The sequence below is a fragment of the Trichomonas vaginalis genome, chromosome IV (genome assembly GCF_026262505.1).
Source record: "Trichomonas vaginalis G3 chromosome IV, whole genome shotgun sequence".
Lineage (NCBI taxonomy): Eukaryota > Parabasalia > Trichomonadida > Trichomonadidae > Trichomonas > Trichomonas vaginalis.
In genome coordinates this window covers 5,589,170-5,608,621 of record NC_067206.1, presented here as the reverse complement: position 1 = coordinate 5,608,621, position 19,452 = coordinate 5,589,170, and the positions used below count along the sequence as shown (strand labels likewise).

The 19,452-nt window shown below is 32.6% G+C and overlaps 10 protein-coding genes across 10 annotated transcripts, besides 6 other annotated features; 2 read left to right on the top strand and 8 right to left on the bottom strand.

Moving 5' to 3' along the window:
* Positions 1–237: part of a mobile genetic element that runs on past the window's edge.
* A 517-nt stretch (positions 238–754) lies between these two features.
* TVAGG3_0036080 (protein of unknown function, DUF4106 family) lies at positions 755–2,500 on the bottom strand (the record flags this gene model as incomplete). Its single annotated transcript, XM_051220586.1, has 1 exon — positions 755–2,500. One exon carries the CDS (start codon positions 2,498–2,500, stop codon positions 755–757), a length of 1,746 nt encoding a protein of 581 aa, XP_051105572.1.
* A 583-nt stretch (positions 2,501–3,083) lies between these two features.
* Positions 3,084–3,524, bottom strand: TVAGG3_0036070 (histone-lysine N-methyltransferase family; the record flags this gene model as incomplete). The annotated part of the gene is made up of 1 exon (XM_001325528.1): positions 3,084–3,524. The coding sequence occupies one exon, from the start codon at positions 3,522–3,524 to the stop codon at positions 3,084–3,086; it is 441 nt and encodes a 146-aa protein (XP_001325563.1).
* An 85-nt stretch (positions 3,525–3,609) lies between these two features.
* Positions 3,610–3,646: a mobile genetic element.
* Positions 3,610–3,646: a terminal%2Cinverted (terminal inverted repeat of Banshee-A3 transposon ID:TVAGG3_0036060).
* Positions 3,647–4,821: 1,175 nt separating this feature from the next.
* Positions 4,822–4,859: a mobile genetic element.
* Positions 4,822–4,859: a terminal%2Cinverted (terminal inverted repeat of Banshee-A3 transposon ID:TVAGG3_0036050).
* Positions 4,860–5,593: 734 nt separating this feature from the next.
* On the bottom strand, positions 5,594–7,063 carry TVAGG3_0036040 (protein of unknown function (DUF3447); the record flags this gene model as incomplete). The annotated part of the gene is made up of 1 exon (XM_001325529.1): positions 6,449–7,063. The coding sequence occupies one exon, from the start codon at positions 7,061–7,063 to the stop codon at positions 6,449–6,451; it is 615 nt and encodes a 204-aa protein (XP_001325564.1).
* An 86-nt stretch (positions 7,064–7,149) lies between these two features.
* TVAGG3_0036030 (putative selenium-dependent hydroxylase accessory protein YqeC family) lies at positions 7,150–8,116 on the bottom strand (the record flags this gene model as incomplete). Its single annotated transcript, XM_001325530.1, has 1 exon — positions 7,380–8,105. One exon carries the CDS (start codon positions 8,103–8,105, stop codon positions 7,380–7,382), a length of 726 nt encoding a protein of 241 aa, XP_001325565.1.
* A 91-nt stretch (positions 8,117–8,207) lies between these two features.
* On the top strand, positions 8,208–10,435 carry TVAGG3_0036020 (nucleotide-diphospho-sugar transferases family; the record flags this gene model as incomplete). The annotated part of the gene is made up of 1 exon (XM_001325531.1): positions 8,327–9,964. One exon carries the CDS (start codon positions 8,327–8,329, stop codon positions 9,962–9,964), a length of 1,638 nt encoding a protein of 545 aa, XP_001325566.1.
* Positions 10,436–10,698: 263 nt separating this feature from the next.
* Positions 10,699–11,728: a mobile genetic element.
* Positions 11,729–11,974: 246 nt separating this feature from the next.
* TVAGG3_0036000 (ubiquitin-like family) lies at positions 11,975–12,829 on the bottom strand (the record flags this gene model as incomplete). Its single annotated transcript, XM_001325532.1, has 1 exon — positions 11,975–12,829. One exon carries the CDS (start codon positions 12,827–12,829, stop codon positions 11,975–11,977), a length of 855 nt encoding a protein of 284 aa, XP_001325567.1.
* Positions 12,830–13,251: 422 nt separating this feature from the next.
* TVAGG3_0035990 (structural constituent of ribosome) lies at positions 13,252–14,387 on the bottom strand (the record flags this gene model as incomplete). The annotated part of the gene is made up of 1 exon (XM_001325533.2): positions 13,252–14,364. The coding sequence occupies one exon, from the start codon at positions 14,362–14,364 to the stop codon at positions 13,252–13,254; it is 1,113 nt and encodes a 370-aa protein (XP_001325568.1).
* A 387-nt stretch (positions 14,388–14,774) lies between these two features.
* On the top strand, positions 14,775–15,716 carry TVAGG3_0035980 (mitochondrial transport; the record flags this gene model as incomplete). Its single annotated transcript, XM_001325534.1, has 1 exon — positions 14,844–15,632. The coding sequence occupies one exon, from the start codon at positions 14,844–14,846 to the stop codon at positions 15,630–15,632; it is 789 nt and encodes a 262-aa protein (XP_001325569.1).
* Positions 15,717–16,024: 308 nt separating this feature from the next.
* On the bottom strand, positions 16,025–18,170 carry TVAGG3_0035970 (ribonuclease inhibitor domain-containing protein; the record flags this gene model as incomplete). The annotated part of the gene is made up of 1 exon (XM_001325535.1): positions 16,063–18,159. One exon carries the CDS (start codon positions 18,157–18,159, stop codon positions 16,063–16,065), a length of 2,097 nt encoding a protein of 698 aa, XP_001325570.1.
* Positions 18,171–18,544: 374 nt separating this feature from the next.
* On the bottom strand, positions 18,545–18,990 carry TVAGG3_0035960 (positive regulation of ATP-dependent microtubule motor activity, plus-end-directed; the record flags this gene model as incomplete). The annotated part of the gene is made up of 1 exon (XM_001325536.1): positions 18,648–18,989. One exon carries the CDS (start codon positions 18,987–18,989, stop codon positions 18,648–18,650), a length of 342 nt encoding a protein of 113 aa, XP_001325571.1.
* Between the last annotated feature and the right edge of the window lie 462 nt (positions 18,991–19,452).

Sequence of the window (19,452 nt, the reverse complement as noted above, 5' to 3'; positions counted from 1 at the left end):
TCATTTCATACTGGTCCAAATATCTGCATCTTTCATATCTTTCAATGGCATTAAAGCCGCGCTGAAAATACCCGTTATATCTGGTTCACCATTCACTTCCATTGCGTCTACAACTTCTTGGAATTGAGGTTGTAAGTTTATGAACCACCTATCCGGATTAGCTTTATGACCCCATCTCATTGTAGTTCCATAGTCTGCAGAAACAAAAGTAGGTTTGTTTCCATATTGGTTAGGTTCTGAATGAACTTTAAACAATGTTTCATTTCTATATGTTTTGTTGAAATTTAACCTTTTATTTTCACCGAGTTCAGCCAAAGATTGAACGTTATATGGTCGTAAGTAAAAAGGATTATTGTATTTGCGTACATTTTCTTTCAGTACTTCCATTCTATGCTGAATATTTTCATCTGATGTTGGAGTCTTTTGTATGTCGGTGAACATTTTTCGATATTCTTCTACTATGTCAGCCGAATTTTTCTTAGACTCTTGGAAAGATTCCATATTCACTTCATACTCTTGTTGAGGGTCAAGATTTTTCGGCTGTTCCAAATCTTCATCTAGTTCTGTGAAGTTAGTTTCCAAAGGAGGGACTTGTTCGTTTCCTTCAGGCTCTTCTAGCTGTTGTTGCTGAACTATTTCTTCCATGTCTGGTTGTATCTGAACTTCTTCCTGTGAGTTTCTTGTACCTCATCTGGTGGCATTTCATATATTCCGAGACCGTTTTTAACAAGTTCCCTATCTAAGTCATCCGGACTCATAAACCTTTCTTCTTTCGTTCCGTCTCTATTTTTACGCGTTTCATGAAGAGAGTTGAATTATCATTTAGCTCTGACATCAAATATCTCGGAGTAAATTCATTCATGTCATTTGGATGATATGCTATTAAATCATATCCCTTAGCGAGCTTGTATTTTCCAGGTTTGAGATTATATCCGATTTGATGCTGAACCATAAAGCTAAATAGGTTCGGGTCAGTATTTCCTTCCTTGAACTTTCTAATAGCTTCTTTATATCTGTCACTAAAGTCAAGAGTATCTGGGTAACCATAATCTTCCTTAAGCATTTTTAAGAATTCTTGGTTTCCTTTTTCTCTACTTCTTTTATGTCCTTGCTCTGTTTGTGGTTGTTGTTGTGCAGGGTTTTGAACTGTTGGTTGCTGTGCTGGTTGTGGAGGTGGTTGTTGTGCTGGTTTTGGTTGTGGTGCAGGGTTTTGAACTGTTGGTTTTGGTTGTTGTTGTGGTGCATGCCTGTGTCTGTGTCCATGTGACGATGTAAATGTTTTAGGTAGTCCTGGTGCAGGTGCTTCTCTTGGAGGGTTTGGTGGTATATAAGTTCCACCAGCTGGCACATATGTTCCATCTGCAGCATAATGTCCTACCTGACTTTTCGTTCTTAAGAAAGCATTTACTAGGTCTGTTTTGGTCTGTTGTAACTCTTTTTCTTGACTTTCCACAACAGTTGCTCTAACGGCGTCATAGGCACTTTGAACTGCCTGTCTCGTTGCTGCATCTGTTATTTTCGTCATATTTTGTGCTACTTCTCTTAACTCTTTGTCGAAACCTTCAGACTTCAGTTTCTTTCCAGATGAGAAGTCGTTCACTAGTTTCACCTTACTATGAAGAGCTTCGAAGGCATTCTTAAAGTCAGCATTCATTAAAGCTTCATTTGAACTGTCTTCATCCGCTTGTATTTTTGTCCTTATTGACCCTATAAGTTGGGCTGCTTTAGCGTTGGCTTGGGCATCTAACCAGTCATTATTAGCTTTTATATATTCTGCGCTTTTCATTGCCTTTTGCATGGCTGCGTCGTTATTTTTACTTTCTTGTGCTAAGTTTTCATACTGTACGGTTTGGTTTTGCAACTGTAAAAGTTTTTCTGCCTTTACATTTGCTTCAACTTCTTTTTTATACTCATCGCTATCCATATATGTCTTCATGGCTTTTTGTTTTATCTCTTCATCTTTCAGTACTTTATATTGAGTAGTATGGTTTTTCAAATTTATAACATCTTGTTCCATTTTTGCTACTTCTGCTGCTTTTTCTGACACTTTTTTCGCATATTCCTCTGTACTTAGTTCTTTCAGTTGTTCTTCTTTCTTCTTTTTCTCTACGTTTAACTCATTGAGTTTCTTTGTGTGTCTGTCATATTCTAGTTTCTTTTCGTTTTCACTTATTTGTTTCTGTATGTCTATGTTTGACTTTTTGACATCTGTTATTTGATTTTTGAGTGAACTCAAATTCATTTGACTTTGAGGGTTATAAGCTGTTCCGTCTGCAGCTCCACCATAGCCTGTCATTTTCGCTAAAAGTGCCGCTCTTAAACCTCCACTCTGTGCACCAATAACTCGGTTTAAAAGCATAGGGTTGCTTGACATTTGTTGCAGCATAGTGGGGTCATTCATCATTTGTTGTTGCAACTGTTGTTGTGGTGTCAGTTTTACTATTGGATGTTTCAATGCTCCCTTCCTCTTACGTATATTCTTACGTAGCTTACGTGGCATTTTAAGTGAAGTAAAAAACGGTTTTTGACAATGTTTATATGACACTTTTTGTTCAGCACAAAAAACTACTCGGTCAAAGTGTTGTCAGTTTTGTAAAATAACCGTCCTATCTCATTCTATAAGGGGGGAAAGGCTTCTCAAAGTATACTTCCTTGGAACGCCTGTAACTTTTCCTGTAGCGACGATAGACCCTTACTTGTCCGGACAAAGTTATACTATTTTGAGTGCTCTACAAAAAAGTCAACGGCTGGCTCGTCCTCAGAAATTTTTTATGGGCTAGAGGGCGCAACGCGCCTGGAAGCCCTCCGAATAAAAACTTCATTTATACTAAACATCTTCAGGGCTAGAGGGCGCAACGCGCCTGGAAGCCCCACTACCTTTTTTTTTCGATGATTGATATTAAAAGAAAGAGAATGTAATAAAACGATGATTGATATTAAAAGAAAGAGAATTCTATAAAACGATGATTGATATTAAAAGAAAGAGAATTCTATAAAACGATGATTGATATTAAAAGAAAGAGAATTCTATAAAACACCATCTTGAGCAATATTTTTGGGACGACGATAGTCCTTATTTGGCCTTACAGTGGACCCTTAAGAAATTGTAGTTCGTTGTCACTTTTTTGTTTTGCTTTTTGAATGGAATTTAACTCTGCTTGAAGTTTTTGGATTTTCACTGTTGATTCTGAAATAATTTTATCAGTTTCATCTAAAAAACCAATAATTCCATCTAACATAGTTAATTTCATGTATTTTCGAACAGATTTAAGTGTTGAAATAACTTCTTGGTAATTGCGGATTGAAACTTTAGTGTTTCGAGCGCATTCATATAACTCATTTTCATCAAGGGTAGATTCAGATTGTTTAAGAAGAGTAATGAAATCTTCTGATGTAAAGTTCGCTAATCTTAGGATTTTCTTTAAATCTTTGAGTTCAAAAATATCAAAAAGCTTTTCCTCTTGAATGTAATCTTTGATATGTGCAGCTATATATTCATAATTCTGGATGAGCTTATGACTCATCTAAAAAAAAATTACGAAATTGTATCAGAATTTTTTTAATAAATCTTTGATATGGACAGATATATATCAATTTCTCAAATTAGTGTAATAAACAGAAATTCATCAAAAGTGACAGCTCTCAATTTTTTGACATCTGTAAATTCTAAATTGAATGAGAAAAATGAAATAATACTAAGCATAATACAATATTCTAGATTTAATTATAATTAGGAAAAAGTTAGTTTTGAGAGTACTTTTCATAGGCATATAGAATGAAATCTTCTGAAAAATAATATCACATAAACTCATATTATTTTCTAATATATAACTATTTTATATAAAAATCAAATTCAATGATCTTAAAAGCGAAGGATAAACCTCAAAATTTACGAATATAATGAGTGGGAATATAATGCTTATCTATCATAAAACCATATGAAATATCAATTTTTGCTTTACGCCTAATTTTTGACGACAATTAGCAAAAAATGTTAAATGTTAACACTCAGTCCATTTGAATATGAAAAATAAAATTGACTTTGATTAAATGTTTTTATTTATCATGCAATTCTTCTTGCGACCAAAGATTTGAATAAAAGTTCAAAAAATAAGATAGCTTAAAAAATAATATACGGTAGTGTTTACTAATAGATGAATAGTATATAAATTCTATTAAAATGGATTTGATCCAAAAAAATATATAAAATTTGATCATAAATAAAATCGTTTTAAATTACTTCTTCATTTAAATTATAACAATTATTTTTGGTTTTATTTTTTTGGATCAAATCCATTTTAATAGAATTTATATACTATTCATCTATTAGTAAACACTACCGTATATTATTTTTTAAGCTATCTTATTTTTTGAACTTTTATTCAAATCTTGGTCGCAAGAAGAATTGCATGATAAATAAAAACATTTAATCAAAGTCAATTTTATTTTTCATATTCAAATGGACTGAGTGTTAACATTTAACATTTTTTGCTAATTGTCGTCAAAAATTAGGCGTAAAGCAAAAATTGATATTTCATATGGTTTTATGATAGATAAGCATTATATTCCCACTCATTATATTCGTAAATTTTGAGGTTTATCCTTCGCTTTTAAGATCATTGAATTTGATTTTTATATAAAATAGTTATATATTAGAAAATAATATGAGTTTATGTGATATTATTTTTCAGAAGATTTTGTGTTCTTCTTCAAAATTTTATTTTTTTATTAAAAAGAATCTTTACAAAATATACATTTACTTTAATTAATATTTAAAAACGTGCTCTATCAAAAGTTCCAAAAATTCAATATTTTAGCTTTTCTGATGTGTCACTTTTGATGAATTTCTGTTTACAACATTAGCTTTAAACAAATGTACTTGCACGAAAAGTGACACCTAAATTTCATTTTCATATGCCTCTTTATCACTTTGCTATGGTCTTAGTGATCAATTATCGGCTATGAAATTGACGTGGTTTATTTCTATACTCAAGACTCTAGAATTTCCATTATCTAATTTTTAGCACAATTAAAATTAACTCCCGAAATTATTCGAAATTAACTCGACATCATGAAATTCAGTATAAACTAGCGCAGCCTCCTACCAGCATATAAGCCTTAGATTCATGCTATTGAGAGTTAGTTTGGTTGGGTCGAAATTTTCGACTTCAAAATGGCTCTATAAAAATCCTCCTAATCTCGCGATATGATAGCTCTCTATGAGCTATTACAAATGTCTTACTTTCTCAAAATTTTATAACGGATTAAAGATTATATTGCATTTCAAAAAAATATTTCATAAAGATACAAGATATTCTCAACACGCTAATACAGAACTTCGGCACTGAATCAGAAATTCATATACAATTTAGCATGAATTAAAAATTTAAATATCTATTTTCTCGGATTACTGAGCTAGATCCAATTTTTGTGCAACATACTGCTTAATTGCTATTTTATTGTCTTTGGATCTATATTACAAGTTGTTAATTTTTGTAAAAGTTTGCTATATAATATAATTTTAAAAACTTTTTAATTTTACAATATAATTTTAAAAACTTTTTAATTTTCCAAATTTATTTGCGCCTTGATTGCTCAGGATTCAGCATGGTTCTATTTATTACTTTGCTAATTAGGCTATTCAAAATCTCCCAGAAGCTTTGACTTCTCGAACAGCAGCTTATAATGCCATTATTATTTTTATCATTTTTAATGATTAATCAGTTGTTCATTATTCATATGTGTTTCCCATTTGAATTGTTTATCTACATCGATCGGATCTTTTCTGCTGTTTTCAATGCTTATTTTTACTTTTTCATTTTGACTTTGTTCGATTCATTAAGACCAAAAATATTATCTTTTATTCTTAGACAGGATTATCATAAAACAATAGTCATCTTATATTGCACCATGTGAAATAAGAAGTTTGGCAGTTTCTTTGATATCATTTTTTCTGCAATATGAAGAGCGCTACTTCCATTATTTTTTTTTCATTAATATTTGCACCACGTGAAATAAGAAGTTCGATGATTTCTTTACCATTCCAAAATGCTGCTGTATGAAGAGCTGTTCTTTCCAATTTATCTTTTTCATTAATATTTGCACCATATGAAATAAAAAGTTCGGCGGTTTCTTTACTATTTTTCCATGCTGCTTTATGAAGAACGGTATTTCCATCGTTATCCTTTTCATTGATATTTCACCATGTGAAAGGAAATATTCGAGTAAGGATGGAATATTGAACCTCTCTGAATTAATAAAGCATTTGTTCAAATCATTGGTTTGATCGAAATAAATAAAAAATGACTCCAAATTATCATACCATTCGCAAAAATATAAATTGATCGTTATATTGTATTCATCAAGAATGTAACAAAATCAATGTTGTGTGAAATAATTGCAAAATTCATGCATGCTTCATCTGGTGTTTGATATTTCAAACATTCACTCACATATAAGTTATTTTTGAGTTAAATTTTGTTCTTAATAATTCGAAACAATCAAATGCTCCATGGTAACAACATAATTCAAGTAATGAATATCCTTCATGAGAGTATTGATATAAATCACTTTTAATTTTTTGATTTTTATCAAAATCATCTCTTTCAGTGAATGTGATGAATCTATCTTTGTCATTATACATAATTGCTCTACAAATCGTATTTTCTGTATGAATATTGATATTTTCTAATTTAGTTGTTTCGAAATTATCCGATTCGTTTAATTTAATTCCATATTCTTTATAAAATAGGTATTCAAAAGTACATGAAATTTTGATTTCCTCATTTAACTTATAATCATTATATATGAGTTTGGCAAGAGATAAATATGATTTTGTATAGCGATTATTATAGGGGATGATTTTTAATATGTCTTGCATAATATATTGAGGAAGACATTTCTTGGATTCAATCAATTCTGTTTTGATCATTTTGTAAATCTTGTTTATTTCGTCTTCTTTTTCAGTTTTCAGCTGATACAATGCATTATATGAATCGATGTAGCATTTATATAAACTTCGCAATTCACTGTAAACATTTGGGTGAATGCCTTGATCAGACATGAAACAATTTTAGAACTTTTTATAAAGACACATTTCAATTTTACCATATAAAACATCTTTAAAATTCGTTTAGGAAAATAAATGCCATATTGTATCTGTGGAAAAACACTGATCATGAAGATTTCCTTTTTAATCACTTAAGTTCATTAAGTTAATTTTGTAAATATTGAGTAAATGTCGATCAGATGGTTTTAACATCAGTGCGAAAAATGATAATGGTTATTATGAATTTATTGCAAATATCAAAATCAAAACTATTAAAATTTACTAAGATATGTATCTAAATGAGATAATATAAGCATTTCCTAAGAAATTTTTAAAGATCATAAGTTGAAAAGATGCAATCATGGTTTTTCAGATTTTGAGCAACAAGAATTGCATTGTTATATCTTGTGTCGTCATCAACTTTGTTTATTATAGCGATATATCTACATTTAACGTTTTTCATCTGACCATCTTCACTTTCGAGAATAAATGCAATATCTTTTTCATCAATGATGTCTTCATTCGTTTTGTGGAGTAATTCAACTGCTGTTGGAGGTTTGTGACATACATCCTCTAATTTTGCACCGAAAGAATCAATTCCAGCAAGTCCAATTACAAGTGTACTGCGAGGATGTAAAACTGGTTCATGACTTCGAGGGAATTTAAGAGGAAGCTGACGAGAGCCGTCGGCTTCAATAACTAAATAATCGCATATTGAATCTAATTGATCATAAATCGATGAGTCTGGTGGCCCCATCTTTTTAGGTCCTATTCTGGTGCCAACAATGACTAGCGAGTTTTTAAACATTGATTTAATTTCTTCGATATTGTTTCCTGTATAAACTGGTTCTTCAGGGAACATCATTGCTGTAGTTGTGCATAATATTACTTTCTTTCCTTGTTTTACTAACTCATGAGATATTTCGAAAACTGTATGTGTTTTTCCGCCGCCACCAACAACAGAAATAACTTCATGATTTCCTAGTGAGAGTAGGCTTAAAATATTGTCCGACTCTTTAACTGTTTTTGTTTGATGAGAATATAACCAAAATTTCATTTCTGAAAAAAAAATAAAAAATATCCAAATAAAGGAATTAAAACAAGATATACCATAGCATAGGATGATAAGTTTGATGACATTTTATATAAAATTCAGCACTTTTCATGTGCTGTGGGAATCTTTGCTCTCTTTTCTTATCAAATATTGGATCTAAAAAGAAGCAAATTTCCTATTTAATCGTATTAGCCATCATAGTATCATCAGCTCCATATATTTACATGTCCATTCTTAATCAAACAATTTCGGATCCTTTTGTTGCTGAATGCTTAGATAACAGATACAGTAGACGCATGAATTATACTTCATTTTGTGTAGATCGTGATGATCCATCTCGATTGTCATGTATCTTAAACATAGCACCACCAATTGCCAAGAAAAAGCATGTACTTGTTGTGGGATCAACAACTCCTATTGGATATTCACTTGTTTCAGAACTTAAAGAATTAAATATTCCTTACGTTGAAATAAAAGGCAAATCACACATCGATTTAAATCAAATGGCTTCTTACGATGTACTTCGATCCGTAGATTACAGACTTGCTTTTCTTTGTCTTGAACAATTAGAAGATCCTGCCTTTTTGTTAGCTTTTATTCGACGAATTAAAGTTCCAACATACACATTTTCTAAAGATTTGGCGATACCAGAAACAATTCTTGTAGATAGTCCAAAAATTGTTGGACCTCAATATTTAAGTTTCCACAACGATTTATTGAATGTAATTGTCTCTAGATGTGCACTTACAGAAAATCCATCAGTAAACGAACCAAATGAGTACTTAGTTGGTTCGAAATCAGCTGCAAAATACATTACAGAAAAACTCTATCCATATATAATTGGAGAGACCGACGATTACCCTAGAGCTATTATGATACCTGCACGAACCGATACAGAGAAGTTATTTGAGACAATTGCTTATAAATATCCAAAATGCGACCTTACATTGAATGGAAAGCGTGTTTTAGGAAAGCTCGATCCAGAAGTTGAGGATGGTGTTGATTTTGCTGCAAAACAATTGATTCCAACTGAAGAAATTTACTTATCAATTGTTTTTGTCACAAATGAACTTGATTTTACAACAGATAATATGAACAAACAACTTGCATGGCTGGATAATTATGTCAAACGATATCCGGCAACTCCAATTGAAGTAATAATTGTTTTATTGACTCATTCTCGAGGTGTTGGAGTTATTTTCCCAGGTAAATATATCAAGCCACATGTAAAAGTTATTATTGTCCCATTTGATCAAAGCAAAAGCGAAGAAACAAATCCAGAATATCTAATGCGCAACGTAGGCATAAGAAGGGCCTCTGGTGAGTTCATAATATGTGCCAATACAGATGTTCTCATACCTATATCCTTATTAGATGCAGCAAGAAGAAAAGAATTCAGTAATATTGCATTAATCAGATCCGAAATGAAGCCAATTTACTTGTCCTACGAACAAGCAATGGCAAAATTCCTTTCTGAAGGAGCCACTCAACAGATATACTCGTGGTTCAATCCTTGGAAGGAAATTGGCTCAAATAAGGAAACCCACGGAGTCCTCCAAGGCTGCCATAGAAAGGTATGGGAAGCTGTTGGCGGATATGCAGAAGGTCCATGGTGTTCGGATGTTGATACAGCTTTTGTTGTTGAATTTCCAGTAATTACAGAAAAAACTTTCATCCAGAGGTTTTTCGGAGCATTCAAATATGTCGACCAAAAGAAACTTGTTGGAGGAGGTTTCCCTAATGTTAAAAAAATTACGGAACAATCTGTTTGCAAAGGAGTTTCTCCTAAGAAATTGATCGGTGTTGCTACAAAAAACTGGGGAGATGTCAATAAGAAACTCAAAATAGAAACTTATGTATGAATAAAAAAATTATTGTTTAATGTGTTTTTATTTAACAAGTTTGCATTGTATATTTTTGTTGTAGCCACCTCTTTTATATAATGACTAATATGAATGTAGGGGTTTTGAACAATCGGCATGTAAAGTGGGGAATCCTACCAACTTGTGTTCTAGAACATTTCGAGGTTTATTAAAAAATAAAACAAAAAAAATTGTTTTAAAAGCCGACATTTAATAATTAGTGAAATTATTTTTTGTAGCAATATGAAGAGCTGTTTGTCCGGATACGCCTTTTTCCTTGGTACTGGCACCATGTGAAACAAGAAGTTCCACTGATTCTTAGCTATTATGAAATGCTGCTGGATGAAGAGCTGTTAGTTCAAATCTAACTTTTTCTATATGTTTTTTCAAAAGAGCATGATTAAGAGCACGTCGTCCATAGTCATTAATATGACCATCACGTGAAATAAAATGATTTAATTTATAAAAATTTTAACCATATCTTTAACCACCATACCACAATAATAATATCCTAAGAATAAAGTAATTGAATTTCTTCTTTCACATGGAGAAAAGGTGAATACGGACAAACTTCTCATTTGGCAGCATTAAGTGTTTGTAAAGAAGCAGCTGAATTTCTTCTAACTCATGGAGCAAATATCAATCAAAAAGATAATTTAGGAAGAACTGCTCTTCGATATGCAGTGATTTATTATCATAGAGAACTCATTGATCTTTTTCATTCATATGCTTAAGGGTGCACACGAGAGGATCATGTAAACTTCAGAATTTAGAACCTTATTTTTAGGCATTATCTTGGCTACCTATTTAGGCTCGAAAAGCAAAAAATATCAAAAAATACAACTTGAGTCCATTATGACCCTTTCATGGCGGTAGTTTTTATCCGCTAGTATTTTCCCTTTGAATCTCTTTACAATTCGAAATCAAATTCAAAACTCAGTAGAAGAAAGGAAGAATCGACTTACTACGGTTGTAATACGAATAAATACATATATTTAATTATTTTTATTTACATAATAATTGTTTGAAGCTCATATTCCATCAAATTTTTAAATAAAAACATTAAAATGTTGAAAATGTTCATATATTTTAATAGGGTTTTGGCACTTTATTTAGGAATTACTACATACATAGTCGAACTGAACTTGATATTTTGAAATTTAAATTATTTATCAAAATTAAAATTTAACTTGAAATTTATAATTATTTAGTCATATTTTGCATAATTCTAAGTAGATTTTGTAAAAAATCAAGAAAGAAAAATTTTAACGTGCTTTATTTTTTCTTTTTTATAATAATACATATTATTAGATAATTAACATATTCATAATGTTTCACCCTTTCAAAAATATAATCCTCTTCCTCTCAAATAAACGTACATACGGGTGGCCTCTTTTTTCAAAAAATTAAAATTTGAAATTTTGGGCTCAAATATTAGAGATTTTTTCAACCTTCAACGATATATGTTGTCTATATCAGACCTCCTTTCTTTTTGATACTTAACATTGTTCCTAAATCTTAGCCGTTAAGGCTGTTCTGAAAATATTTTTTTTCGAAAAAAATTCTTAAAATTCAAAAATCCCTTAATTCCTGAGGATTTTGGAAAAAAGTTTTTACATGAACATGTGTATATTATATGAAGTATATTGATAAGGTAAAAATCAAATTTTATTGCATATTCATCGAGAAAATAAACTAACGAATCCCTCAAAATTGAGAGGGTAATCCTCCTCCTCTCAAATAAATGTACATACGGGTGCACCCTTAATAACATCTAATTTTAAAAGCAATTTATCACTTTCTAGCATTCTCATGAATTTGGTAAATTCGTATCAACTTGACAAATAATGCGAAGAGATAAAAATTGTTGTACATGTATGCATCATGTAGAACATTGCAGTTTGACAATGAATATACATTTGCAGTACTAATAAAATTGAATATAAAAAAAAATATTAAACATTTTTATTTACTAAATAAACAATTTATTAATTACGAGAAATATATATTTCATTTTTCCTGCAACACGATCTTTCCGTTTTCAATTTTGTATGGAATTCCGAGTAAAGTCAAGAAAGGAATAGGATTTGCTCTTACTTTGTCTGCCAAAACAGGATCTGACTTGCCTATTGAGTTAATGACTGCATATAGGCTTGAATTTGGTTTTTCAAGAACAATTTTTCGAACTTTTTCAACACCTGGATTTCTGGCTTTGTTTAAGTCTTGTTGTGATGGAGGCTTAGCTCCAGCAGGTAATGGCTGTGGTTGTTTTGGTTTCGGAATTGAATTTTTATTTTCTGCTTGTTTTGGTTTTGATTCAGCTGGCTTTGGTTGGCTTGGTTGAAATGATTGTGATGAAGATGGATTTGATGTAGATTTACTCGGTGTTTGGGAATTTTGAGTAGAATTTTGTTTTGTTTCAGTAGATTTCTTTTCTGTGGGTAATGCAGTGGTTTTTGTAGTTGTTTTTTCCGAAATCGCTGGCGAATTTTCTTTTTTAGGTTCATACTTATTTTTATTTGTCTGATTTTGCGATTGTGATATTGAAGATTGTTCAGCATTTCCTGGTTGTTTAGGATTTTGTGGTGATTGTGTGGAGTTTGTGGTGTTTGACGGTTGTTCTTGTTTTGGCTTTGGTTTCAGCATTGGAGTTGGATAAGTCATGATTTCTCTTGGATGAATATAACCGATATCAGATAATTTCATTTCTCCTGTAAGAATTTTTCCCTGATATAAAAATCTAATTTTTGTTGCTTCATGCAAATATTTGGTTTTAAACATCTCTTCAATCTCGCTAAATGTTACATCTCCGTCGTATCTTTCATGAATTGTATCACCGTTAGAGATATGAAAAATCACATCCATTTTCAAAAGTGACAAAAAAAAATCAATTGATCTAATATATGTTGGTTCTGATTAGAACAAATATAAAGAAATTCGTTAATTTGTGGCATATTACTTATACGCGTATACTTATAAGTTGAAATTCATTGATTCAGTTTTTTTATATCATGTTGAAGCATATTAAATTCATGATGTTCTTTTAGTCTCTACAGGCCCATAACTGTGCGGCCATCAAATAATGTGCAAAATGTCTGAATACAAAAAAAATTATATCATTTTTTGTTTTTCAAGCCAAATTAGATAATCAACCTTCAGTTAAGAAAAAGCATCAGTGAATTTAACTAAGAAAGATCATTTTCAATCAATAAAATATATAAATTAGACAATAAATTTAAAAAAAAATTATTGTTTGATTATGAAAATTAAATATGCTGTTATATTGTTTAGAGTGGGATGTGGTTGATGATCTGTGTAGACATGTTGTCTGGTGTAGCTGGCTGAGCGGCGACGGCTTCAGCGAAGACAGCCTTGACAACTTCTGGGGATGTGCGCTTAGCTTCCTGAGCAGCACGGAGTTCGGCGACTTCCTTGAGAGCCTTCTGCCAGTCCTCGCAAGCACCGACGGAGAGCTTCTTGCAGCAGCGGCACTTTGGAAGTGGGACGACTTCCTTCTTCTCGTTGAGGACGGACTGAACAGCATCGGATGTGATGACGGCTTCGATATCAGCGTTTGTCATGATGGAGCGTGGAAGAGAGAAGCGCTTCTTGGACTCGTAGATGCCATCGAGAGCCTTGAAAGCGGACTCTGTCCAGACTGTAAGGCGGCCAACCTGAGCGGCTGGGGCGAGCTTAGCGAGAGCGAGAGCCTTGACGGAGATTGTCTCGACGCCTGGGATGTTGCGGAAAGCCTTGACGATGCCCTTGTCTTCGTTGTAGATAACAAGTGGGCCCTTCTTTGTCTTGTAGGCAGCACGGCGGAACTTGCCCTTGGAGGAGCGGTGGACGGAGCCATCGAGGACGCGCTGGACATCACCGTAAACGCCGACCTTCTTGAGGAGCTCAACAGCATCGCGTGTGCGCTTGATCTCCTGGACAGCATCGACAACAACGATTGGGACTTCCTTGACTTCACCGAGGACGTGGCCACGAGCCTGGACAAGTGGGACAACAGCTGTAGCGGCGATGGCAGAAGCGATGGCGAACTTGCGTTGGCGGGATGGGACTGGGCGGAACCAGCGGCGAAGGAGTGTTGGTGGGTTGAAGCGGTGGCCACCACGGCAGAAGTTAGCGTAAGCACCTTGGCCATTTCTGTTGGAGCCGGAACCATTGACACGTGGAACACAAGCCTTAGCACGGCCTGTACCCCAAGAGATGGCAGAAACCTTCTTACCAGCCATTGGGTCGTTGGCGTGTGGCTGCTGAGCATTCTTAGCAAGGTTGACGTAGACCTCTTTAACGACTTCAGCACGGATTGGTGTGTCGAAAACCTTTGGGAGTTCGATTGTGGAAGCCTTCTGACCTTCCTGTGTAAGGACGTTCACTGTTTGGCGAGACATCAGACAAAAAGGTCGAACCAAACAAACCTTTTCAAAAATTTTTGGAATATTTCTGACAAATCACAGTTTACAATTTGTAAAGTTTACTAGCAACAAAACCTCATAATCTGCAAAGGATACTCTTCAAATTGAATCCATCCTTTTTTCGCTTGAGTAGTCAAAATACATGATGTCATTATGTATAGTTTGAAAGAAAAAATAGTGATGCTTTGCAAAAAAAAATTGATAATCTTATTCAGTATAATTAATGAACTTCTCTGCATATAAAATCATACTTTTCTATCTACACATGATGTTATATCTGATACAGAATAAAACTTAGTCACACATCCAACAGAAGTACATAATCTACTCATTTTTTGATTTTGACAATGAGGTAAAAAGTGCCTCTCAAATAAAATTTTTGATCGCAGTCGATGCTTTTCAGCTTCTTCAGGAAAAAGAAGCCGGATGATTCATTATCTCCGATTCAAATGCTTATGAGTGGTTTTGTAGGCGTTATTGGTCCTAAATATCTTATTGCTCCTTTAGATACAATCAAAGTATCAAAAATTATTCATGGAAGTCAGTCAAATTCTATTCTCTGGAATGAAATTCTTATGCAAGGATTTCCGAGATTGTTCCATGGATTTGCATGTGACTTAATTCGAATTCCAAACCAAACAATTTTTAGATACATTTTATTTGATGAATTACGGTACTTTATGAATCGAAGTATAGCTGATATGATATCAGCAACAGCAGCGTCAGTTGTTTCACATCCTGTTGATGTTATTCATACTTTGATGATCTCTAATCCAGTTAAATACCCAACAATATCAAAGACTGCATATAAAATCTGGCAAACTGATGGAATTAACGGATTTTTACGAGGTATTCATCCTACTTTAATTGGATACATTCCATATCGCAGTGTAATGTTTGCTTCTGAGATAATTCTCCATAAGTATCCTATCAAGAACTCCCCAGTATTAGATTTTCTCGTGCATGGAACTGTACTTACCTGTGCACAATTCGCTACTTATCCTTTTGACGTTGCCAGGAAGAGAATGATTGCTGATGAATCTGTTCGTGGTATGAATTTTGTTGGAGTAATTCGTGATACGTACCAAACAAGAGGTTTCAAAGGACTTTATTCCGGATTTGGAACGACTATCGCAAGAATTTATGCTTTCACATATTTACAGCATAAATGTACAAAACTTGCACAAGAGTTTCTCTATAATTTCAATTACTTGTTGAGAAAACATGAATTTGAAGATATTTAAATAAAGATATTAGAATTTTATATTGTTTTGAATCAATTGTTGTCATAATTCATTTAATTTTGTTTCGGCATTCTATGTTTGTTGTAAATAATCTGAAATTACTTGAAATGATTGCAATCTTTTATAAAATTTGTCTATTTTAATCACATTTAAAGATATTTTGGAAAAATTTTCCCTTGATTCTTTGGAGCTCAAACTTTGAATGTTCATTTCAAGATTTTGACAGAATATTGCCTAATTGCTCTATTCTAAGTCTATCTATCAAGAATTTATTAATAAAATATGCAATTTAAGTCCAATGACATGCTTATTCTAAGTACAAAACTTATTCTCTTCAGTTTCAACAAAATTATTCATATGAAATCTTTTAAAAAAAGTTAAATATAACTTAATTCCGAATTTTTATAACAAAATAACTTAATAAAAACGATTATTGAGCGATTTCCATGAGGTTCTTTTTGAGATTATCGAAGTTAAGTTCAGCCATTATAGATGATTTGAGTTTGTCAAATTCGTTAGCAGGTATTTCTACAAGATCCAAAGCCCATTTATCAGTTTCGACTGGATCATCTTCCAATCTTAGCTCTCTTTCCTTCACAAGAGGCATATAATCTGATAAAGGTGCTGGAATCATCATAACTGACTTCGCGTCCTCGATAACTCCTGTCTTATTCTCTGACTTTATCCGATCTTTGAAATCTGCTGCAGCAACACTTGATTGCTCAGGGAAACTTCTTGTTTCGAACTTCAAATGGAACTTACCCTTGAAATCTGGAACCTTTCCGAGAACTCCTTTCGGTGATTTGTAGTAATCAAACATTGGAGCAATGGTTGGAATTTGCATTTGCCTCTTTTGGAACTCTGTTTGGAGCTGTGAATATGATTTCGGATCTAAAATTGAATTTTTGTCCATCAAAAATCCATCAAATCTGGAAATGAAAGGAATTAAAGTTCCAAACTTCGAATCTCCTATATTGTTACCCGAGAAATCAATGTATTTAACACGTTTTGACTTCGCAGCTGATATAACAGTTTCAATTACAGAGTTACAAACTTTTTTATCTCCATATCCGGAAATATCAAGGAATTCGATATTGTTACTGCACTGGAAGAAGTCATTTGCTGACCCTCCTTCGAGATTTCCTCCAACGGAGAGGTATTTCACTTGAGATTTGCAGATATTCTTGACAAAAGCTTGATTTATTGGATTGTCGTTCCAAGTGAAGGCTTGGATGTTCTTCATTGATACCTTTTCGCCGAAAAATGACGTCCAATGGTCTTTTGTCATCGTTGCGTGCGAAATTGAAAGAGAAATTTGGGAAGAAAGGTTGTCAACCATGGTGAAAAGGGCCAACAACGATCTATTTGTCCATGATATCTCATTTACAATCAATTTCGAAAGCTTTGATGGAAGTTTTATCGATGGATCAAGTAATTTTCGACATCTGCTTCCGGAAAGGTCAGCTGTGACGATATTTGTGCCTTGCAAGCTCTTAAATATCTTGGAAAGATTGAGTCCTGTACCTCTGAGGTATAAATGCTTCAATCTCATGAAAGTATTGAGTAATTCATCGCGTTTGTCCATTCTGACGGTTGTAAGACCGATAATTCTATTACTACTTGCAGATGAAAGTGTTGTAAAGAACTGATTTACTTCTGTTTCTCGACAATCAAATGAAATTCTTTCAAAATTGATGAATTGGCACTTGCTGTTAAGATAGTATGATGAGATTGCATCAAGATGCTCTTTTCCGATTGCAAGACCTCTGAATTCGATCCTTTCTATGGTCAAATTTGATAAACTTTGCATACAATTTGGGAAATACTCATCTGGAGTAGCGGAAATGACAAGGGTACGTATATTAGCTAGATACTCGGAGTTTTGTGATATATTTCTGAAGTAGGAGTTCGTTGTTTCTCCATCTATCACAAGTTTTTTAATATAATCAAATGGATATATCGCAAAGAGCAAAACATCAATGAAATTCTCTACTCCATTGATTTCCGATATAACTACTGTATTTGGCTTTGATTCAAAATAATGAAGTATATTTTTATAAAGTTCTGTTGAAATTGTGCGATTCTTAGTAAGGGATTTAGCATAAAAACGCTTGGCTATGTTAATTTTGGGGTGAAACTGCTTGAAAGAGATAGAAAGAGATTCAGAAATTTGAGGGAATTCATTTTGGATAGAGATTTGCCATAATTGTGTAATAAATATGCTCATGATATCCTTTGGATATGGGAATTTCAATATTATTTGACGATCATTAGGAAATGTGAAATTCAATGAATCTGGTTCTTGAAATGTAACTGATTCGGTGGACACAATGTACTCTTTCGCTCTAGAAATCAACTGGCATTGAGTATCATATTGCATAACATACATTGCTATATCTGAAATTATAAGTAATCCATCGCCTTTTGTAATGTTGCCTGTTATAGGCATCCAGTTGGCAAACATAATTATCTCTTTATCAGCGTCAATGATTCTTTGAATTTCAGTAGATTCATTCAAAGAAGTCATTCCGAGAAAAAGTTTGCTTGTAAAATTTCTGAAGAGAAAAATATGATGCCATCATGTACTGTGTATGTGATATAGGTTTAATAGCCATAGCGAATATAATGCAGCCTCAATCGAACCAATAAACCACTTCCAACATTCCATCTTCATCAATATATTAAAGGTTATTGCTAAATCACTTCAGTATAATTAAGGATTTCTGATTTGAGATGGGTGCTAGACTAATTATAAAAATTTCCAAGATATAACATAAATATTTGACATATTAAATGAATGAAGTTAATTAGGAAGAAGAATGTTAACATTTGAAATATGTTGAAATAGTATGATAAATGAAAAGTCATACAGATAAACAATATAATATTTTTCAAAATTTTTTAAAAAATTGGTAGCTTTTACTTAAATATCCATCAATTAAAATTTGATTCTATCAAATTACTTATTAAACATAGATAAAACTAAAAGAATTGAAGACAAATAATATGCAAATTTTAATTATTGGCAGTCTGTTCAGATTGCTCTTCTGTCTGTTCCTTTTTCTCGTAAATATAACCGCATTTCCAGAGTTGGACAGCTGTTTGCTTATAATAAATATACAAATAGTTCTTTGTTTCGTGGGTTCCAAATGTACCGAAAGATTTACCTACTACACAGTGCCAGATTTTGCCGTAGAGCTCGTCGAAGTGTAGTTTGATCATTTTAGCCATTTCACGCTCATCGGAGCATTTGTTAACAGCCTCTTTAATTATTTTCTTAGCCTCTTCAACTCTCTCTTCATCCATATCGATGAATTTTGGGTTGAAATTTGGGTCGTTTACTTGAGGCTGAGCCATTGGGGTAATATTTTATAACGGACAAAAAAACCGTTTTTCAAGATAATTTGTTGGAGATTTTGATTGCAGAAACATTTTCTTTATAAGCACTGTATATTGGTTTTCGTATTTTTGACTCCTAATTTGAGAAGAATTTAGAACAATAGAACAGCATTCCATATCTGTTACTGTAGAGTAAATGATTTGGTTTAATTTAGTATAATAATGAGTTTTGGAAAAGGAAGCTTATATAAAACCTAATCACCTTGAAAATGAATGTAAAAAAAATCTTATATGTTCACATTCTGGATTATACCATTATTTCATATGTGTGACTATTAGGTTTAAGTGTCTCTTTTGCATATTTATTAAAAATTGCGAATTCATATTTTGGAAAAATATAGAAAATTTCAAATTGGTTTATAGAAAATGAAATATTGATAAAAATAGATATTTCTCCTTATTCATAAAAATTGATAGATAT